The sequence below is a fragment of the Jatropha curcas genome, chromosome 5 (genome assembly GCF_041381405.1).
Source record: "Jatropha curcas cultivar XTBG-Jc1 chromosome 5, XTBG_Jcur_1.0, whole genome shotgun sequence".
Classification (NCBI taxonomy): domain Eukaryota; kingdom Viridiplantae; phylum Streptophyta; class Magnoliopsida; order Malpighiales; family Euphorbiaceae; genus Jatropha; species Jatropha curcas.
Window position 1 is genome coordinate 30236010 of NC_143155.1, and position 17202 is coordinate 30253211.

Consider the following 17202-nt stretch of genomic DNA (forward strand, 5'->3'; position numbering starts at 1 on the left):
ACGGGAGATCTTTCAACTACTAGCTATTTTTACCCATGCAATAATTTCCTAGTCTCCCACTCATTTGCTCCCAAATCAAGAAACATTCAAATTTGCAAGCCACTAAAATCAAATCAACATGACAATAAGTAATATGTTTACTCCAAGTTGAGAAAAATATGTTGAACTTACAATGGTTAAATCAAAGTTTGATTGGAATACCTCGTGCATTTATTCGTATATGCAAAATATTCCTGATTTGGAAGTGTACGACTTAATTTTTTAAATCCAGCCAGGGGGCTTTGAGTTGGAGATGCGGTCATCAGATTCCACAATAGACGGACAAAGTAAGGATCGTGGCCCTGTTATTTTGTCTTTACCTCGTCAGAATCATACAAACACTACTCTAAGGTATCAAGCTCACCATCATTGTCTTTGTTAGTGCCCTCTTTTAATATTTTATATACCGCTCGATGAAATAGGCTTCAATCATGTGTAAATTGCATATGGTGCCATTAGCGAAGAATTTGATTAAATAATTCGATGTGCTTTTGGTAATTATTTTAATTTCAAAGGGGAGTAAGAATTTCAAAATATAGGGAAGATAAAATTGGAATTTTCAAATATTTTAGAGTAAATTTCAAAAAGTAAAATTACATTAGCCCCAAATTCAACGGTTGCATTTGTGAATTATGTATTAGATTTAACTAAATAGCTATCCTATAGCGTTATTTATTATAAATCAAATTAATGAAAATAAAAAAAAATTTAAAATTATTCTTATTTTATATTTTTTATATAAATTGAAAATATTTTCATTTCAATAGAAAATCATTTTCAATGATCGATCGAATTTACACAAATGAATATAAGCAAGTTGCTGCTCATAAGCAAATCTAGAAAATTCTTCCAGCCAGAAATAGAGAGAAGAAAGGACAAAATATAAACAAAGTAACAGCAAAAATCTATTGCCATTAGGGTTTTTAATTTTAATATACTTTGCATGGGACTAAAAATATAAAATAGTATTAATTAATAATAATAAAAGGAGACGATACATGTCTGCCATTTATGTTAGTGTCCAATCCAAATGTTTTTAGATGTTCTTGATGGTGGGTCCGATCCATCACATTACCCCACTACCATGCACATAAAATTAAGCAAATCCGTAATTAAACCAAATAATCAAGCCCAATTACTAAATTATACAATTACTACGCAAGTACTATATAAGCATGTATATTTACATTTCATGTCAACTTCCTTGTCACCTTCAAAACAAAGTCTCACTCGCGATTGCTTCCAAAGCTACTTTGTTCTATTTCTTATCGAATATGCAAGCCAAGCCATTTCATAATATTCCAACAAAGTTCCCTTCTCCGATAAAACTACCTCCGTTGCATCGGATTTCATCGCCGGCCAGAGTAAGAACACCAAGAGTTATATCCATTTCAGCTCCTGATAGTCATAATACCCATGTTTCAACCTTGGAAAACATAGATGATTCAGTAGCTGCCTTTTGGGACTATCAATTTTTATTTGTCTCGCAAAGGTCTGAAACGGTAAAACCTGTCAATCTTCGAGTAATCGACGGTGCAGTTCCACCGGACTTTCCTTCTGGTACGTATTATTTAACCGGGCCGGGTCTCTTCACGGATGACCATGGATCGACAGTGCATCCTTTGGATGGTCATGGATATCTTAGGGCGTTCAGTATTGATGGAGCGAATGGAGAGGTGAAGTTCATGGCTAGGTACGTGAAGACCGAGGCTCAGGTAGAGGAGCACGATCCAGAGACTGGCACGTGGCGGTTTACACATCGAGGCCCATTTTCGGTGTTAAAGGGAGGTAAAAAATTTGGAAATACAAAAGTAATGAAAAATGTGGCAAATACTAGCGTATTGAAATGGGGTGGAAGATTATTGTGCCTGTGGGAAGGCGGGAATCCATATGAGATTGAATCAGGGACGTTGGATACGATTGGGAGGTTTGATTTGGTGGATGGCTGTGATTCGCTGATGGATGATGCAAATAATACCGCTGATGTATGGGACATAGCCGCAGGTTTACTGAAACCGATACTATATGGTATGTAAAATATTATTTTTTTTTCCTTAGAAAAATAAACATTTGGAAATGATGATTTAATTATTTAATACTAGGGCTTTGTTCTCAAAAAAAATACACTTCTGGAATTTCTTTTTTTTTTTTTTTTTTTTTTTATGTTCGAGGTATTTAAGAATTACCGACCACCATTGATAAATAAAAGTCACCAAGTCCTGTGGAACAGTATCACATCACAATTTATCCATTTTATCATATCTAATAATAAATTTTTAAAATATAAAATTTTTTATAATTCAAAATACATTTTACAGTCTTAGAAATTAAAATTTTTGAGATTTTTAATAAATTTAACCATGAATTTCATTTATTCCGTACGGGTTAGATTTACATTTCAATTTTTTTTTTCATTAGGAATATTCACTATTGAATGTCACGTGACAATCATGGAATTCACATGTAAATAAGATAGCTTGAAAATTTATTATTAACGTTGATTAACACTTTGTTTTTGCGCTAACTCTGCGCAGGAGTTTTTAAAATGTCACCCAAGAGATTTCTGTCTCATTATAAGCTGGACGCTAAAAGGAGTAGGCTTCTCACTATGTCATGCAATGCGGAGGACATGTTGCTGCCTCGCAGTAATTTTACATTTTATGGTAGGTTTATAGCGAGTTAAGTATCTGAAGATTTTTACAAATTTAATTGATTCCCTTCTCATTTTTCTTTCCAGAATTCGATCAAGATTTCAATTTGCTACAGAGACGAGAATTCAGTATTCCTGATCATTTGATGATACACGATTGGGCATTTACAGATTCTTATTACATATTGTTTGCAAATCGCATTAAACTTGATGTTATAGGTAACTAGCTAGCTACTTACTATTTACAATGAAATAATGTAACAATAAGCATTGCTTAATTACATCGTTACATGTCTGTAAATTGCAGGATCGATGACGGCCGTTTGTGGTTTGTCTCCGATGATATCGGCCTTATCGGTGAACCCAAGCAAGTCCACCTCTCCCATATATTTGCTTCCACGGTTTCCTGATCATAAGGGTCACAGAGATTGGAAAGTGCCTGTGGAAGCAACTTCACAGATGTGGCTGCTGCATGTTGGCAATGCTTTTGAGGCCGTGGATGAAAATGGAAATTTGGAGGTCCAAGTACATGCTTGCACTTGCTCCTATCAATGGTTCAATTTCCAGAGAATGTTCGGTAAATATTCTCAAAATTCAATGGATATATAGTAGTTGCAAGATAAATTAAAAACACTTAAAAAGTTTGAAATTTTGAAAAACTCGTGCAGGATATAATTGGCAAAGTGATCGGTTAGACCCTTCTGTTATGAATGTTAATGAACGAGAAAATGAGTTACTGCCTCATCTTGTTAAGGTACATTCTACAATAATAACAATAATTAAATTTCTTGTATAATTTTTAGGTATTTATCAACTAAATAGTTAGATGTTTTTTGAGTTTTTAGGTATCTATCGATTTGAATTCTAATGGGAGCTGTCAAAGATGTACTGTGGAGTCCTTCAATCAATGGAGCAAGCCAGCAGATTTTCCTATTATTAATCCAACATTTTCCGGCTACAAGAACAAATATATTTATGCAGCAACTTCTTCTGGATCCCGTCGAGCATTGCCACATTTCCCATTTGATACGGTGGTGAAGTTAAATGCATTAGATAAATCTACGAACACATGGTCTGTTGGTGCTCGGAGATTTATCGGCGAGCCTGTATTTGTCCCCAAAAAAGGTGAAGAAGATGACGGATACCTTCTTATTGTTGAGGTAAGCAAAAATATGCTAAGCAAATTAGAACCATAAAATACACAATATTTGAATTTTCTGAAATAAATCAAATCTCAAAAGTAACAATTTTGGTTTTTTTTCAGTATGCAGTTGCGATACAAAGGTGCTATCTTGTCATTTTGAATCCAAAAAAGATTGGGGAAGCTGATGCAGTTGTAACAAGATTGGAGGTCCCCAAACTTTTTAATTTTCCACTTGGATTTCATGGTTTTTGGGCTGATACAATTCATACACAAGTTTAAATTGCAATTGACTTAATCAACTAAGTTGTATATAAATGTGAATGGAAAGTCACATTCCCTATTTATGTATACAAAATCAATGTATGCGCAGGGGAAATGTTGGTACATCAGTTTGTGATTGTCAAGCCCCGTGAAACCTTGACAGAACCACAATCAGGAGGATTACAATAGAGAGAAGCAAGGATGACCGAACTCTGTCGTCGGCCTCATCTCTGTTTTCTTCTGTGAGCTCCTCTCTCTCCGAAGATTGGAGAATCTCATTCATCAATGCTTGGAATTTCTGAATAAGTTGAGTAACCTTTGCTTTAGCAATGTCCATAATCAAACTCAACATGCAACTAACCACATCCTTTTCTCCATTACAGCTTTGTATTCTACAACTTTCAGCTGCAAAAATCAATAATATGAACAAAAAAAAAAGAGGAGGTTTTTCTCAAGAGTTTCACATATCTAGTTTAAATGAATTGGAATTCTCTTAAATTCTCTTTTAAACCTGCGAAGACGAAGGACTTTCGCAGTTGCAGCATCATCTGATTGTTCATTACAGCATCCCAAACATGTTTATCAGATGCCAGCGAAACCACCAGCCTCTACGCGCATTTATAATTTAGATTCATTTAGATACACTTCGTAATAGAAATTCGCATTCACTATATGTTTCAATCAATTGGAGAATATTAAAAAAGAAGCACCTTAATAACTGGGTCTGTTTGCAGCAAACGAAAAACATCTTCAACCCTTTTATCCAACATTTGCAGCAGCCTATTACACTGTGAACTAGATGAAGAAATCCTCTGCAGAAATCTGTTGACAAATTATACAAAAGAATATTATGTTTCAGCCAAACATATAGCTAAAAAGTGATTTGAATTAACCACAGCGAATTATCATCATAAAAGAAAAGGAATATGATATCACTCACTCTTGAAGAGCAACTATGGCACTTTCAACTTCGAATTGACAGGGAACAAGGCCAAATATATCCTTATATAATACCCTTTTATCTTGTTTTCCAAGCAGTTTTCCGGTTCCTGTACCAGTTTCAGAAGCAATACAAGACTGTGCAAGTGTAGTGTTATTGGCTGAAACAGGAAAATTGAGAGTGGAAGCTGAAGGAGGAGAAGGTAGAGAGGTTATGGGATTGGAGCAAGTCTTGCAATTGATCACGGCAAGGTCTACATGCGCGGCTCCTCCTCCCATCTTTGTTCCTCGTATCGTGTTCTCTGGAAAGGAAAGCTGATGTTTATCTTCATCCCACTTCTATAGTTCTAAAGATTTTTTCTTTGGTTGTAGCTTTTCATTTTGTCTTATTCCAAATGTTATTGCCATCCAAATCATTTGAACAGAAATAAAGAGGAAAAAAAAAAAAAAAAGAAAAGAAAAGGCAAAAAGAAAAATAGTGCAAAACGACGACGTGAAGATGGACCGCTTACTATGGGTCGGGCCCAAACCCAAATCGTGAATCGTCACAAATAAAAACCCAAAATTGGCGGTTTAAGATGCGTAATAAAATTATTAAGTACAAATACAACAAAAATAGATGGTTGTATATTGATTCACTTGAAAACGCCGTTGAGAAAATAACTTCTCCAAAATCCAAATATAAAAGAATGAGATCTCTGTAATTTCAACTGCTTTCTATCACATTTGTAGTAGTAGAGGTACCATTTCTCTCTGAAATCTCTCGTTCAAAGGTTCGCTTTCTCTTATCCTCTGTAATAATCTCTCTTTATAATTTGGTTTTGAACAATTAATTGAGTCATGTTTTGGATCAGATGGCGGACGGAAGTACGCAATCAAGGTACGTGAAGTTGACGAGGGATCAAACTCCTGCCGAGGATATCACTCCCGGTGAACTCAATCAGCCAATTCAAGTTCCTCAGGTCCCTTTTCTCTCTTTCTTTCCCTCTCCTTATATACAATTTTGCGCCAAAAATAAATTGGTGACCGTGTTTGATCTTTCTAAGTGAATGCAAGGGATGGATATGATAATGCGGTTCCAATTAGGGATTTACTTTTTCTTCTGGTGATGATTTGTGTCCTTTGATCCGATTTACTATATCTGATGTCATCTTTGGGGTTATACAGTTAATCATTCACAGATGTATTGAATGTGGACAACCTTTACCTGAAAGCTACGAGCCTCCTGCTGATGAAGACTGGACTACCGGTATTTGTGGCTGTGTTGAAGATGCAGAGAGTTGTATGACTCCCCTCTCTCTCTCCTTCTCCCTTTCTCTCTAAATTTTACGTGAAATAGAGTTAGCACTCACTTAAACATACTGGAATGCTACAATTATATTTGCTTGCACAAACTTGTAAATGGAAAAACTTCTGCAGTGCTAGTTTCATCAATTATTTGCCTTACCCACTCATAACTGTACTAGTTTCGTCAATTATTCACCTTACCCGACTATAGCATTTTAATCACCAAGTAATTAAGTACTGTAACTAGGAAATCATGCAATACTAGTGCAATTAATAGATAATTATATAATAGGAAAATAATTCTTGAATTAGGCATAGTCTTATATTGGTGGATACACACTTATTATCAGTCTTAACGATTTGATAAGTTTCACTTTCATCCCTTCGGAGAACAATTTGATGAGGTTCGTTGAGTTGGCACAGGCAGCAGTATGTGATAAGGAATGATATTCAGTCAATCGTAATTTCTTTCTCACTACTTCTCCCCAAATGCTTCTTTCGTTTTCCTTGTGCTGGAAAAGAAGCAAGGTGGAGAACTTTATGAAAAGGGCTGGTGAAGCTTAAAATTTCTTTTGAAAGATAAGATCTTATTATTTTAATAAAAATCATGCTCTGCAGCTGAAAGAAAGATAAGACGTTTTTCCCTTCAAGACAAATTTATATTTATTGATGCGCAGCAAAAATCACACATTGCATTAGTAAGTAGCAGTTCAGTTCAAGTTCAATTTGGTAGGAGCATAATGTAGTGCTTAAAAGGACATGCAATGACTGCTGAGGTTGTAGACCACTAATGCAGGATTTTTATTCATTCGCAAATGCATTTCCAATATTTTTGGTGGCATGTCACTACTCTTACTTCAAGGTACATTAAATATTCTATTTCATGCATTTTTAGCATAGTATCATTTTATGAGTGTTGCAGGCCGCACTGGATTCTTTTGCCCATGTGTGTTGTTTGGACACAATGTCGAAACACTGAGAGACGATATTCCTTGGAGCAATGCATGTGTTTGTCATGCCATGTGTGTTGAAGGTGGACTGGCACTTGCAGCAGCTACGGCATTCTTCCATGGTATTGATCCTAAGACTTCTTTTCTTATTTGTGAGGGCCTACTATTTGCATGGTGGATGTGCGGCATATATACTGGCCTGTTTCGACAATCGTTGCAGAAAAAATATCATCTCAAGGTAATAATGTATTCCATACTTGTTGGGATCTTTTGGTGCATTTCACACAAATATCATCTCAATGATTATTTCCTTATTGGTTTATTTACCTAAATGTTTCTCTCTGAATTGTGTCCCTCCTCACTTGTTCAAAGGCTTTTTTCTTGGACAAACTTCTTGCTATTTGCTAACTCAGTTATACAACTCTTTCAGAACTCACCGTGTGACCCCTGCCTGGTGCATTGTTGCATGCATTGGTGTGCCTTGTGTCAGGAGCACAGAGAGATGAGGAACCACCTATCTGATAATGCTGCAATGCAAATGACTGTTGTCAACCCTCCACCAGCACAGCAGATGAACTCCGGTGAAAGCCAAGAATCTGCTGCATCCACCGCTCAATCTTCTATAAATGGTGAACCTGCCAATATAGAGATACAATCTGTGTAGCATTGATGGTGCAACATAACAGCAATCATAAAAAGCTTTTCTAAGCTTGTTTTCTTTCCTGTCTTTGAACTGCTGCAACTTATGCAGGAGACTTGGCAGTTGCTAGCATAACAAGCTTTTTTTCTTTTATTCAGTTTCTGGCAAGGTAAAGTAAAAGAGATTGCCTCACTATTCTCCAGACTTTGGTGGGTCGATGACGATGGTTACACTCCCAGCCTCCACTGAGGAGAGGAAAAACAAACCAGTTTGAAAATCAATAATTGTGGCGTCGTTTTATAAGCATACGCAGTCGTACAACCACAAGATTTAAAAAAAAAAAAAGTTTGGACCGTTAAATAAAAGGCTCGCTCAGGCCCAACGGGAAGTTAATCTGGCCAGATTTCTCCCAAACACGTTCAAGTTCCTCCATCCATGCATTTCCTTCGTAAACCGTTCGACAAAATTCCTCAAAGGAGTGCCTTTCCTTCATACAGTCATGCTATAGAACACATTACTTGCTCATACCCTTGGCACTGCTACTGTAGGCGCAAAAGACGATAGCTTTACAATCAATAATTTAAAGGCTAAAATTCAATATATTCATTTTTCTTGAAAATGGTTCGTGAAAAGATAGCCAGTGTCTTATATTTTATTATTCCAATGATCAGCCTCGAATTGTTTCACAGTTACAGATCACCCATGAATTCTCACTTTATTTCACATCCACGCACAAAGACAACGCACTAGCGTATGATTTTTTTATTACAAGAATCTCAGTAGAACAAGGTTTAGTAATCGGATTAACACAGGAACATTTATTTAGATAAGATTAATAACAAAAAGATGTCAACGTCCATAGCTCCCTCAAAGCTTTATTTCTCCGTTGTCACAACTGCAGGATTCATTTTAGTTGATGCTGGCAAAGAAAATTGGGAGAATGAAGGTTAATTTTATTATTATTACTTAAAGATCATGTTAGAAAGTAACTTAATCATATTGAAAACCAAAAATCAAGTAATGATAGAGAAAAACTTACTTCTGACAGTTGATGTTTTTGGAAATGGGAATATTCACTTCAACCCCACATTTTTTAGGTAGTGAAGAGGCAGAATCTTCATTTATATTTGGATAGTGTGAGGCAGCAGCCTTAACACAGTCGCACGCAGCTCGCCTATCGGCTGTGGTTGGAGCAAGCACCTTTAAATTCTTGACTCCACCACAACAAGCAGCTGATGGAGCGGTGTCTGCTCCAGTCAGGAAGGGAATGCAAGGGGCCAAAGCCGAATTCACTTGCCCACAATCCACAGCCTCTCCTGGCATTGCCATGAGTTGAACAAGAGCTACAACAACCAGAACTGCTGTGACTGCTCCCTTCATTTTTGCTCCTTGTGAGATTCTGAGCTTGTATTTCTGCAAGTCTGTGTGTGATGAGATGAAGGCAGAGGCTGAAATGTAACATTTATAGCCTCTTCAGAGATAAAAAAAAGCTAATGTGAGAGTCATAACCTGATGCGTAACAACAGAATATTGTTTACATGATTTTGGCTTCTTCTTCACTTTGAAATGTCACTCGTTCAACTTTAACAGCAAAGAGGATGTGCTTTTCAATCTCCTAGGACTTCCTGAGCATCTTTCTAATGGCAAGCCAAAACAGAAAGGCAACGGCAGCCATCCCTTTCAGGCTTTTACATATCGATCAGTTATGCTACTAATTTGAAAAAAAAAAAAAAGGCCATTATAATAGAAGAACAAATTAAAGCAAATTATATCTGTTTTTCCTTTTAAGTTATCTTCTGAAAATTTATATGAAAAAAAGTATTTTTTATTATTGTTATACTTGCTTAAATTGGAAAAAATCAATGAAAATAAATTTTTTTTTAAAAAAAAAATTGCTTCTACAAATAAACTTTAGGGTGATTACTTATTATTTCATTTTAAATAAAAAATTAAAATTTTCTAGACCCAACCACTGAAAACATATGTGTTCTACCATAGTCTGATTGATCTTTCTACTTTTTGTAGAAACTGTAAAGAGTAAGATATTTCAAATTCGAATTCTCTTTACTACAAATGAGAGAGTTTTCCTCTATTGAGTAGCTTGCAATGATACGTCGGTCTATTGACAGTTGGTTATGTTTTCCAAATAAATGAACTTATAAGCACGTACACAAAAGGAGGAATACAAAGGCAATGACAAATTAGCACCTGGAATTATCAATGGAAAAAGTTTCCTCGTTTTCCCACAGGAGGGAAAAGCTTCCTTGTGCCTCGTATATTACGGAGAAAAGCTTTCGTTCGCTCCGATTATCTCTTTTAACCCTGGGTTAGTTATTTAGTCCAACGGTTTTCCTTCTAAAAATGTAGGCTCTAAACAATTAAATAATTGGGCCTACAATTAAATTCTGTTGTTATGGCCCAAAACTTTAACCGACACCAGGCGATGAGTTTTGAACGAGAAGTCGTTTAGATAATAACATTTTGTTTTCTCAAACGAAAGCAAAAACCAGACTTTCTTTGAATTTTATAACTCATTAATGGAAAAATAATAAAGCCCAAATCATCGATTTTTCTGAAACATTCAGCTAAAAGAAAAAAAAAATGTTGATGATAGACATCAGATTAGAGAAGCACTGAAGCAAAAAATGGAAAAAGGCATCTTCGATGATTTCTCTTAACTTGGGAAGGCCACCTGTTTGCCTTTAACTGTAAAGTGGATGGGCTTTTCTTTTTCTAACTTGGTTTCTTTTCTCCTGGTAGTAGGCCCAATTCGAATTTTGAAGCCCATTTTGAAATTTGGAAACCGCTTAGCAATTCTTTTTTTTTTTTTTTTTGAGAAGACAGCAGGTAGTTTCAACATAATGTGAAAACGAAGAAAAATAATTATACACTACCAACACCTTTATTCTATTCTTTGAATTAATTTCCAAAAATAATTGAAACAGAAACATTATAATATACATCAATCATATAAGTACATGTTAAACGTGAGTTATTGGACATCCATTTTTATAGTATATATTTTACTGGTCGTTTATTCTCCTGGTTTGACACCTTTCCATCTTACGTGTCTTTTTCTTTTTTTCTTTGTTTAATAAAAAAAAAAAAATGTCAAGTTTTTCTTCTCTAATTAAAATATATTATGCTTCCAATGAGTGATACTTGTCATTTATTTCAAAATATTTTTCTAATCTTTTCTTTATTACTGCATTATTTATGCAAAGAGTACTATTTGATACTTTTTTTATATATATATAATCTATTAGTTTATCTAACTTTCACACGTGATTTTAAGATTGAGTTTAAATTTGTAATAATGCATGAATATTAGGTCTTACAAATTCTTTTTACGTGAGTAATATGTTTTATATTGATTATATTAATTGAATGGAATTTCTTGATTAAATTTAGAGAAAGTAATATTAATAATAAAAAATAATTAATCAGATGTCTTGATCGAGTTTAAATCATGAATATAAAGTATCTTTAAATATCCATATTATCCTTTATCTCTATTATGGATCTGTCCGACGTGAATCTAAATTAGTTGAACCTGTAAACTTTTTGATACCAATAGTTCAACATAAAATAATAATAATAATGACATGTTGTTCAAAATGACATGTCGTTCAACTTTTGTTGTTACTATGTTGTTTTCCCTTAGAAACATTTAAGAACCAAATCTTTGACTCATGAAACGAAATCTGTAAAATATGTTAACATATATAGTGTGTGAGAACTGTTATATATATATATATATATATATATATATATATATATATATATATATATATATATATAATATTTAATTAATATTCACTTGTTGAGGAAGGCATTCCTCAAACTCAATTTGTTAAAAAAAAAAAAATGTGTTTTTCAATTTATTAAAATTATAATTCTAAGCAGGTTTTTACTATTTCAATGCACACGCTTCTTCAAGATATCTTTCCAATTTTGTTGAATGTCTTCAAAGGGAAAGGGGTTAATGGAGCGTGCTCTTGCATGTACTCTTAAATAAGATGTCTTTATTTAACTAGATTAGATGTCCTTTTCTTAAAAAATTTATTCAAATAGCTTAGATGAAAACTATATGTATTAACTAGATTTATTATTTTGAAGTTGGCGTTTAAGTTAATTAATTCATTACCAATTAATGCTCAAACCCACCGTTGATTAAAACATAATTTGTTTGATAAAGAAAGAAGTAGAAATTTAAATTTCATCATTCACTAAAACTTATATTGTTTGACATAGATTCTTGGTTATAATTTAAACACGACGTCATGATTTAAAAACATACATTTCTTGTTGGGATTATAATTGATCCCGAGTGGGGCCTGGGAATAATGCTAGTGGTAGAAATAAAATAAAACTACCAACGATAAAAGTTAACAGCGCCGATAAAGATTTAAATTACTATTACCACATATACCTCCAATAATTACAGTAAATGCTAGATGAAAAATAAGGACACCGAGATTTACGTGGTTCATCCTTCAACTGTTATGGGCTACGTCCACGGAACAAAAACTCCGAATAATTCTTCTACTAAAAATAGTAGGTATAAAAGATATTACAAAAGTAGTGGTACTCTAAGTATTTTCCAAAAAAGTATAATCCTCATTATTTTCTCATTTTCCCAATTTTAGGAACCATTTTCTAAAATTCTCTACACTTAATTGTGTATTGCTATTCTTTTTGTTTTTGTGTGTTTATTTAGAGAAAAAAATAGGAGAAAGGGACGCGTTAATAATGGATGCGTTAATCACGCATCTACTTTTCCTTTTTTTTTTCTTTTTCAAACATGTGTGTGTCCCACATGTCGGAGGGACCCACAATAATTCTCTCCCTCCCAACTACATGGTTGGACTCTTCATTCTTGCCGCTTTGACACACAGTTCAAACCTTTCCTTCGGAACGACCTTTGTCAATATATCAGCAGCATTTCTGTCTGTGTGGATCTTTCGCAACGAAAACTGCTTCTCTTCAATGGCAGATCTAAGCCAATGATATCTTACATCAATGTGCTTCGTCCGTGCATGATACATAGTATTTTTGCTCAAGTCTAACGCACTTTGACTATTATAATAAACTATATATTCTTCCTGCTGCACACCCAATTCTTGAAAGAATCGCTTTAACCAAAGCATTTCCTTTCCTACTTCCGTTGTTGCAACGTACTCTGCTTCGGTCGTTGATAATGAAACACATTTTTGTAATCTCGACTGCCATGAAATAGCTCCCCCAAAGAATGTAAATAGGTATACTGATGTAGATTTTCTTTCATCAAGATCACCGGCCATATCTGCATCTGTGTACCCAACAAGTGCAGGCTTTTCACCTCCAAAAGTTAAACATAACTTTGAAGTTCCTCTCAGGTATCTGAAGATCCACTTTACTGCTTCCCAATGTGTCTTCTGGGGATTTGACAGAAATCGCCTCACAACGCCAACTGCATGAGCGATATCTGGTCTCGTACACACAATTGCGTACATCAAACTTCCGAACGCTGAGGAATATGAAACATTTGACATATCTCTTTTTTCTTTCCTTGTTGATGGGTAGGATTTCTTACTCAACTTGAAGTGAGCGGCAAGCGGAGTGCTAACTGGTTTAGCATTCTTCATATTGAACCTCTCTAGAACTCGTTCAATATATTTTTCCTGCGATAACCATAACCTGCAGTACTTTCTGTCTCGGATAATCTCCATTCCAAGAATTCGCCTTGTCGATCCCAAATCCTTCATGTCAAATGCTTTTGACAAATCACTTTTTAACCTGCTAATCATGTGTGCATCTGGTCCAATGATTAGCATATCATCAACATATAAAAGAAGGATGATAAATTTACCATCATGGAATTTGTCGACATATACACAAAGATCTGCATCTGTCCTTTTGTATCCTTGATTCACCATGAAAGAATCAAACTTTTTATACCATTGTCGCGGTGCTTGTTTCAACCCGTACAAGCTCTTCTTCAAGCGACAAACCATGTCCTCTTTTTCCTTGACCTTGAAACCTTCTGGTTGTTCCATATAGATTTCTTCCTCTAGATCCTCATGCAAGAATGCGGTCTTCACATCAAGCTGCTCTAACTCAAGATTCAAACTGGCTACTAGACCTAGCACAACTCCAACAGAACTCTTTCACAACTGGTGAAAAAATCTCATCAAAGTCAATACCTTTCTTTTGAGTAAAGCCTTTGACGACCAATCGAGCTTTGTATCTCACTAGGTTGCCATCATCTTTCTTTAGTTTGTTACCCATTTGTTCTTTAGTGTTCTCTTCCCTTTTGGAAGTTTCACCAGCTCATATGTATCATTCTTCAATTCATCTCCTCTTCCATGGCCTTTGTCCAGCAATTTTTATCTTTGCAAGATTGCACATCTTGGAAGCTCTCTGGCTCCCCCTCATCAGAAATCAAAATGTAATCAGAACTAGGGTATCTTATAGATGGTTGGCGTTCTTTGGTTGATCTTCTTAACTGAGGTTCAACTCCTTCTGGTGGAACGGGGTTCTCTGGCTCCCCCTGCTCAATACCCTCTGCATCATTGTTATCATCTACAATATTCTCTTGATCCCCCATGACTGGCTCTTCTTCTTCTTCTTCCCATTCTGATTCTGGCATTCCTCCTCTCGTAACATCATCTGTAGGAATGCTTCCTGGTGTAATATCAACAACACCATCACTAGTCCAACTCACCAGGTTGGGAGGCCAGCTCCCTATGGTCAGAGAGGCAGAGGTAGAGGCCGTCGTGAGGGCTCTGGTACGAGGAGTGAGAGACCAGTTTCTGAGACTGTGGAGAGACCCGAGGCTAGAGCACAGGCGAGGGCTTATGCCATCAGGACCAGGGAGCAGCGGGATGCACCGGATGTCATCGCAGGTACCTTCTCTATCTTTGACACTTTTGTACTTGCTTTGATTGATCCGGGCTCCACGCATTCATACATATGCATCCCTGTGGGTAGATTGGGTAGTATGCATGCTGATACATTAGAGCACAGCGTTGAGGTAACGAGCCCTTTGGGTCAAAGTGTAGTAGTTAATCGGGTGTATAGAGATTGCCCTTTAGTCATTCATGAGTATGTATTTCTAGGTGATTTGATAGAGTTGCCTTTTCAGGAGTATGATGTGATATTGGGTATGGATTGGCTGTCTAGACATGGGGTCATTGTTGATTGTAGACTTAAGAGGATTACACTCCAGACTTCATCTGGTGAGGAGATTATAGTTACGGGTGAGAGGTCGGATTACCTCTCTAATTTTATTTCTGCTTCTTCTGCTAGAAGACTGATCCAGCATGGTTGTGAGGCCTACTTAGCCTGTGTACTTGCTCCAGAGTCAGAATCTCCTAGTGTTCATGATATACCCACAGTATCATGAACACAACAAAATTCTCAAATTTACTCCATAAAAATAATTCTTTGAAGTTCCTTAATTAATCTAACACCATTTCAAATTTCATCCACACAACTATTGCCTCTAATTTCCTTCATTAATATCACACCTTAAGTCACTACGCACTAATTCTCTAAAATTCTCCAAAAATATTCATTACTTACTTTCTACCCATAAAAACCATGCATGCATGCTCCAAAAATGTGATAGAACCTATTACCTATATATAATAATTTTTCTAGACCAAAATAATACTGACTCCCGGACCGATAGTACTATTCACAGACAGATAAACTACTATTTCAACACAGAAAAAAATAGGGCGTTACAATTCTTCACAAGTTGTATCTACCACGATCTCATTCTCGTGGAATACTATGTCTCGGCTCCAAACAACTTTCTTTTTCACTGGGTCCCATAACCTGTAGCCAAACTCTTCGTCTCCATAATCGACAAAAGTGCAAGGAACTGACTTGTCATCAAGCTTTGATCTCTGCTCCTTCGGAATATGCATAAATGCCTTGCAGCCAAATACCTTCAGGTGAGAGTATGAAATATTTTTACCTGTCCAGACCTTCTCTGGGATATCAAAATCCAAAGGTGTTGAAGGTAGTCGGTTGATTAGGTAGACAACAGTATTGACAGATTCTTCCCAAAATGGCTTAGATAAGTTGGCCATTTTAAGCCTGGATTTGACTCTTCCGACAATGGTGCAATTCATCTATTCAGCAACGCCGTTGTGTTGAGGCGTACTAGGAGCTGTCTTTTCATGCCTGCTACCATGCTAACTACAACAATCTCTAAACTCCTTAGAGATGTATTCACCACCATTATCCGTGCGCAAACACTTCAAAGCCGCTCCAGTCTCGCTTTCCACCAACGCATGGAATTGCTGAAAGTGCTTAAATACTTGGTCCTTTATGTGCAACAAATATATCCATGTTTTTCGTGAGAAATCATCAATGAGGTTAGAAAATATCTACTTCCTCCAAGTGATTCTATCTCTATGGGACCACATACGTCAGAGTGTAGCAACTCCTACTTATTGTCTCTTCGTCTAGAGCTTTTCTGAAATGAGACACGATGTTGCTTCCCAAATATACAATGATCACAAGGGTTTTTTTTGCCTTTGGCTAATGGGATGAGGGACTTCTTAGCCAACATATTCGACCCTTTCTCACTAACGTGCGCCAGCCACCTACGCCCCAAATTTGGTGAAGCATCATTTGCAACTGTATTCAGTAGACCCACACATATTGTTGCATGCGTCCTATACAGCGAGCAATATAATTTTCTTCTTACCACCACCAAAAACCCTTTTATGAGTTTCCAGTTACCGTCACCTATATGGTGGTGATAGCCTTCCTTGTCCAGTACACTGACAGACAACAGGTTTAACCGAAGATCGGGAATAAGTCTCACATTTTTAAGTATTAATGTGCACCCGACACTTGTCTTTATGCAGACATTACCGATTCCCACCATTTGCGATAAACTCTTATTTCCCGTTCTAATAGTGCCAAAATCTCCTGCTTTATAAGTGAAAAAGTATTTCATTTTTGGAACACAATGGTATGAAGCACCGGAGTCTAATATCCACTCGGTATCTGCATCTCCAACATGACAACAATCTGCATCATGAGTGACTAAAGTCACCTCACCATCTTCTACTGAGACTGTAGCAGATGTATTTCTGTCATTCTCCTGTCTTCGGTTTACATTATCCTGTTTAAGTAAATGACAATTCCTTTTGAGATGACCCTCCTTACCGCAATGATAACACTTTCTTATTTCTCTGGACTTGGATCTACCACCTGACTTTTCATGCCTGTGACCTCTACTCTTGCTCCGGCCCCTATTCTCTGTGACAAGGGCTTGTGAACTGGTACT

The 17202-nt window shown here is 36.1% G+C and overlaps 4 protein-coding genes across 6 annotated transcripts; 2 read left to right on the top strand and 2 right to left on the bottom strand.

Moving 5' to 3' along the window:
* The first annotated feature begins 1260 nt into the window (after window positions 1-1260).
* CCD7 (carotenoid cleavage dioxygenase 7) lies at window positions 1261-4551 on the top strand. 2 transcript variants are annotated; one of them, XM_089720972.1, is made up of 9 exons: window positions 1261-1827; window positions 1918-2067; window positions 2574-2702; window positions 2777-2908; window positions 2997-3266; window positions 3358-3443; window positions 3535-3574; window positions 3671-3849; window positions 3954-4551. In XM_089720972.1, the coding sequence occupies exons 1-9, from the start codon at window positions 1314-1316 to the stop codon at window positions 4110-4112; spliced, it is 1659 nt and encodes a 552-aa protein (XP_089577098.1). In that variant the 5' UTR covers window positions 1261-1313; the 3' UTR covers window positions 4113-4551. The 2 variants fall into 2 exon arrangements, with proteins under 2 accessions (XP_089577098.1, XP_012083689.1); XM_012228299.4 differs by having other exon boundaries at window positions 1261-2067; window positions 3535-3849.
* On the bottom strand, window positions 4120-5417 carry LOC105643215 (uncharacterized). Its single transcript, XM_012228300.4, has 4 exons — window positions 5035-5417; window positions 4805-4916; window positions 4606-4702; window positions 4120-4499 (listed from the first exon to the last, which is right to left on the bottom strand). The coding sequence occupies exons 1-4, from the start codon at window positions 5310-5312 to the stop codon at window positions 4234-4236; spliced, it is 753 nt and encodes a 250-aa protein (XP_012083690.1). The 5' UTR covers window positions 5313-5417; the 3' UTR covers window positions 4120-4233.
* A 198-nt stretch (window positions 5418-5615) lies between these two features.
* On the top strand, window positions 5616-8063 carry LOC105643216 (PLAC8 family protein). Of its 2 annotated transcripts, none has more exons than XM_020682621.3 (5): window positions 5616-5773; window positions 5888-5995; window positions 6201-6315; window positions 7243-7508; window positions 7701-8063. In XM_020682621.3, the coding sequence occupies exons 2-5, from the start codon at window positions 5888-5890 to the stop codon at window positions 7932-7934; spliced, it is 723 nt and encodes a 240-aa protein (XP_020538280.1). In that variant the 5' UTR covers window positions 5616-5773; the 3' UTR covers window positions 7935-8063. The 2 variants fall into 2 exon arrangements, with proteins under 2 accessions (XP_020538280.1, XP_012083691.1); XM_012228301.4 differs by having other exon boundaries at window positions 5665-5806.
* A 469-nt stretch (window positions 8064-8532) lies between these two features.
* Window positions 8533-9349, bottom strand: LOC149496579 (non-specific lipid-transfer protein A-like). Its single transcript, XM_089722046.1, has 2 exons — window positions 8950-9349; window positions 8533-8829 (listed from the first exon to the last, which is right to left on the bottom strand). The coding sequence occupies exons 1-2, from the start codon at window positions 9288-9290 to the stop codon at window positions 8820-8822; spliced, it is 351 nt and encodes a 116-aa protein (XP_089578172.1). The 5' UTR covers window positions 9291-9349; the 3' UTR covers window positions 8533-8819.
* Window positions 9350-17202: the final 7853 nt, after the last annotated feature.

Excerpts from the sequence above, each read along its gene's own strand:
- CCD7 (XM_012228299.4), top strand. The coding sequence starts at position 1,314 with ATGCAAGCCAAGCCATTTCATAATATTCCAACAAAGTTCCCTTCTCCG. Across the intron at positions 2,703-2,776 it reads CAGTAATTTTACATTTTATG|AATTCGATCAAGATTTCAAT; the intron begins GTAGGTTTATAG and ends TTTTCTTTCCAG. Across the intron at positions 2,909-2,996 it reads CATTAAACTTGATGTTATAG|GATCGATGACGGCCGTTTGT; the intron begins GTAACTAGCTAG and ends TGTAAATTGCAG.
- LOC105643215 (XM_012228300.4), bottom strand. The coding sequence starts at position 5,312 with ATGGGAGGAGGAGCCGCGCATGTAGACCTTGCCGTGATCAATTGCAAG. Across the intron at positions 4,917-5,034 it reads GCCATAGTTGCTCTTCAAGA|ATTTCTGCAGAGGATTTCTT; the intron begins GTGAGTGATATC and ends ATTTGTCAACAG. Across the intron at positions 4,500-4,605 it reads AAAGTCCTTCGTCTTCGCAG|CTGAAAGTTGTAGAATACAA; the intron begins GTTTAAAAGAGA and ends TGATTTTTGCAG.
- LOC149496579 (XM_089722046.1), bottom strand. The coding sequence starts at position 9,290 with ATGAAGGGAGCAGTCACAGCAGTTCTGGTTGTTGTAGCTCTTGTTCAA.
- LOC105643216 (XM_020682621.3), top strand. The coding sequence starts at position 5,888 with ATGGCGGACGGAAGTACGCAATCAAGGTACGTGAAGTTGACGAGGGAT. Across the intron at positions 5,996-6,200 it reads AGCCAATTCAAGTTCCTCAG|TTAATCATTCACAGATGTAT; the intron begins GTCCCTTTTCTC and ends GGGGTTATACAG. Across the intron at positions 7,509-7,700 it reads AGAAAAAATATCATCTCAAG|AACTCACCGTGTGACCCCTG; the intron begins GTAATAATGTAT and ends CAACTCTTTCAG.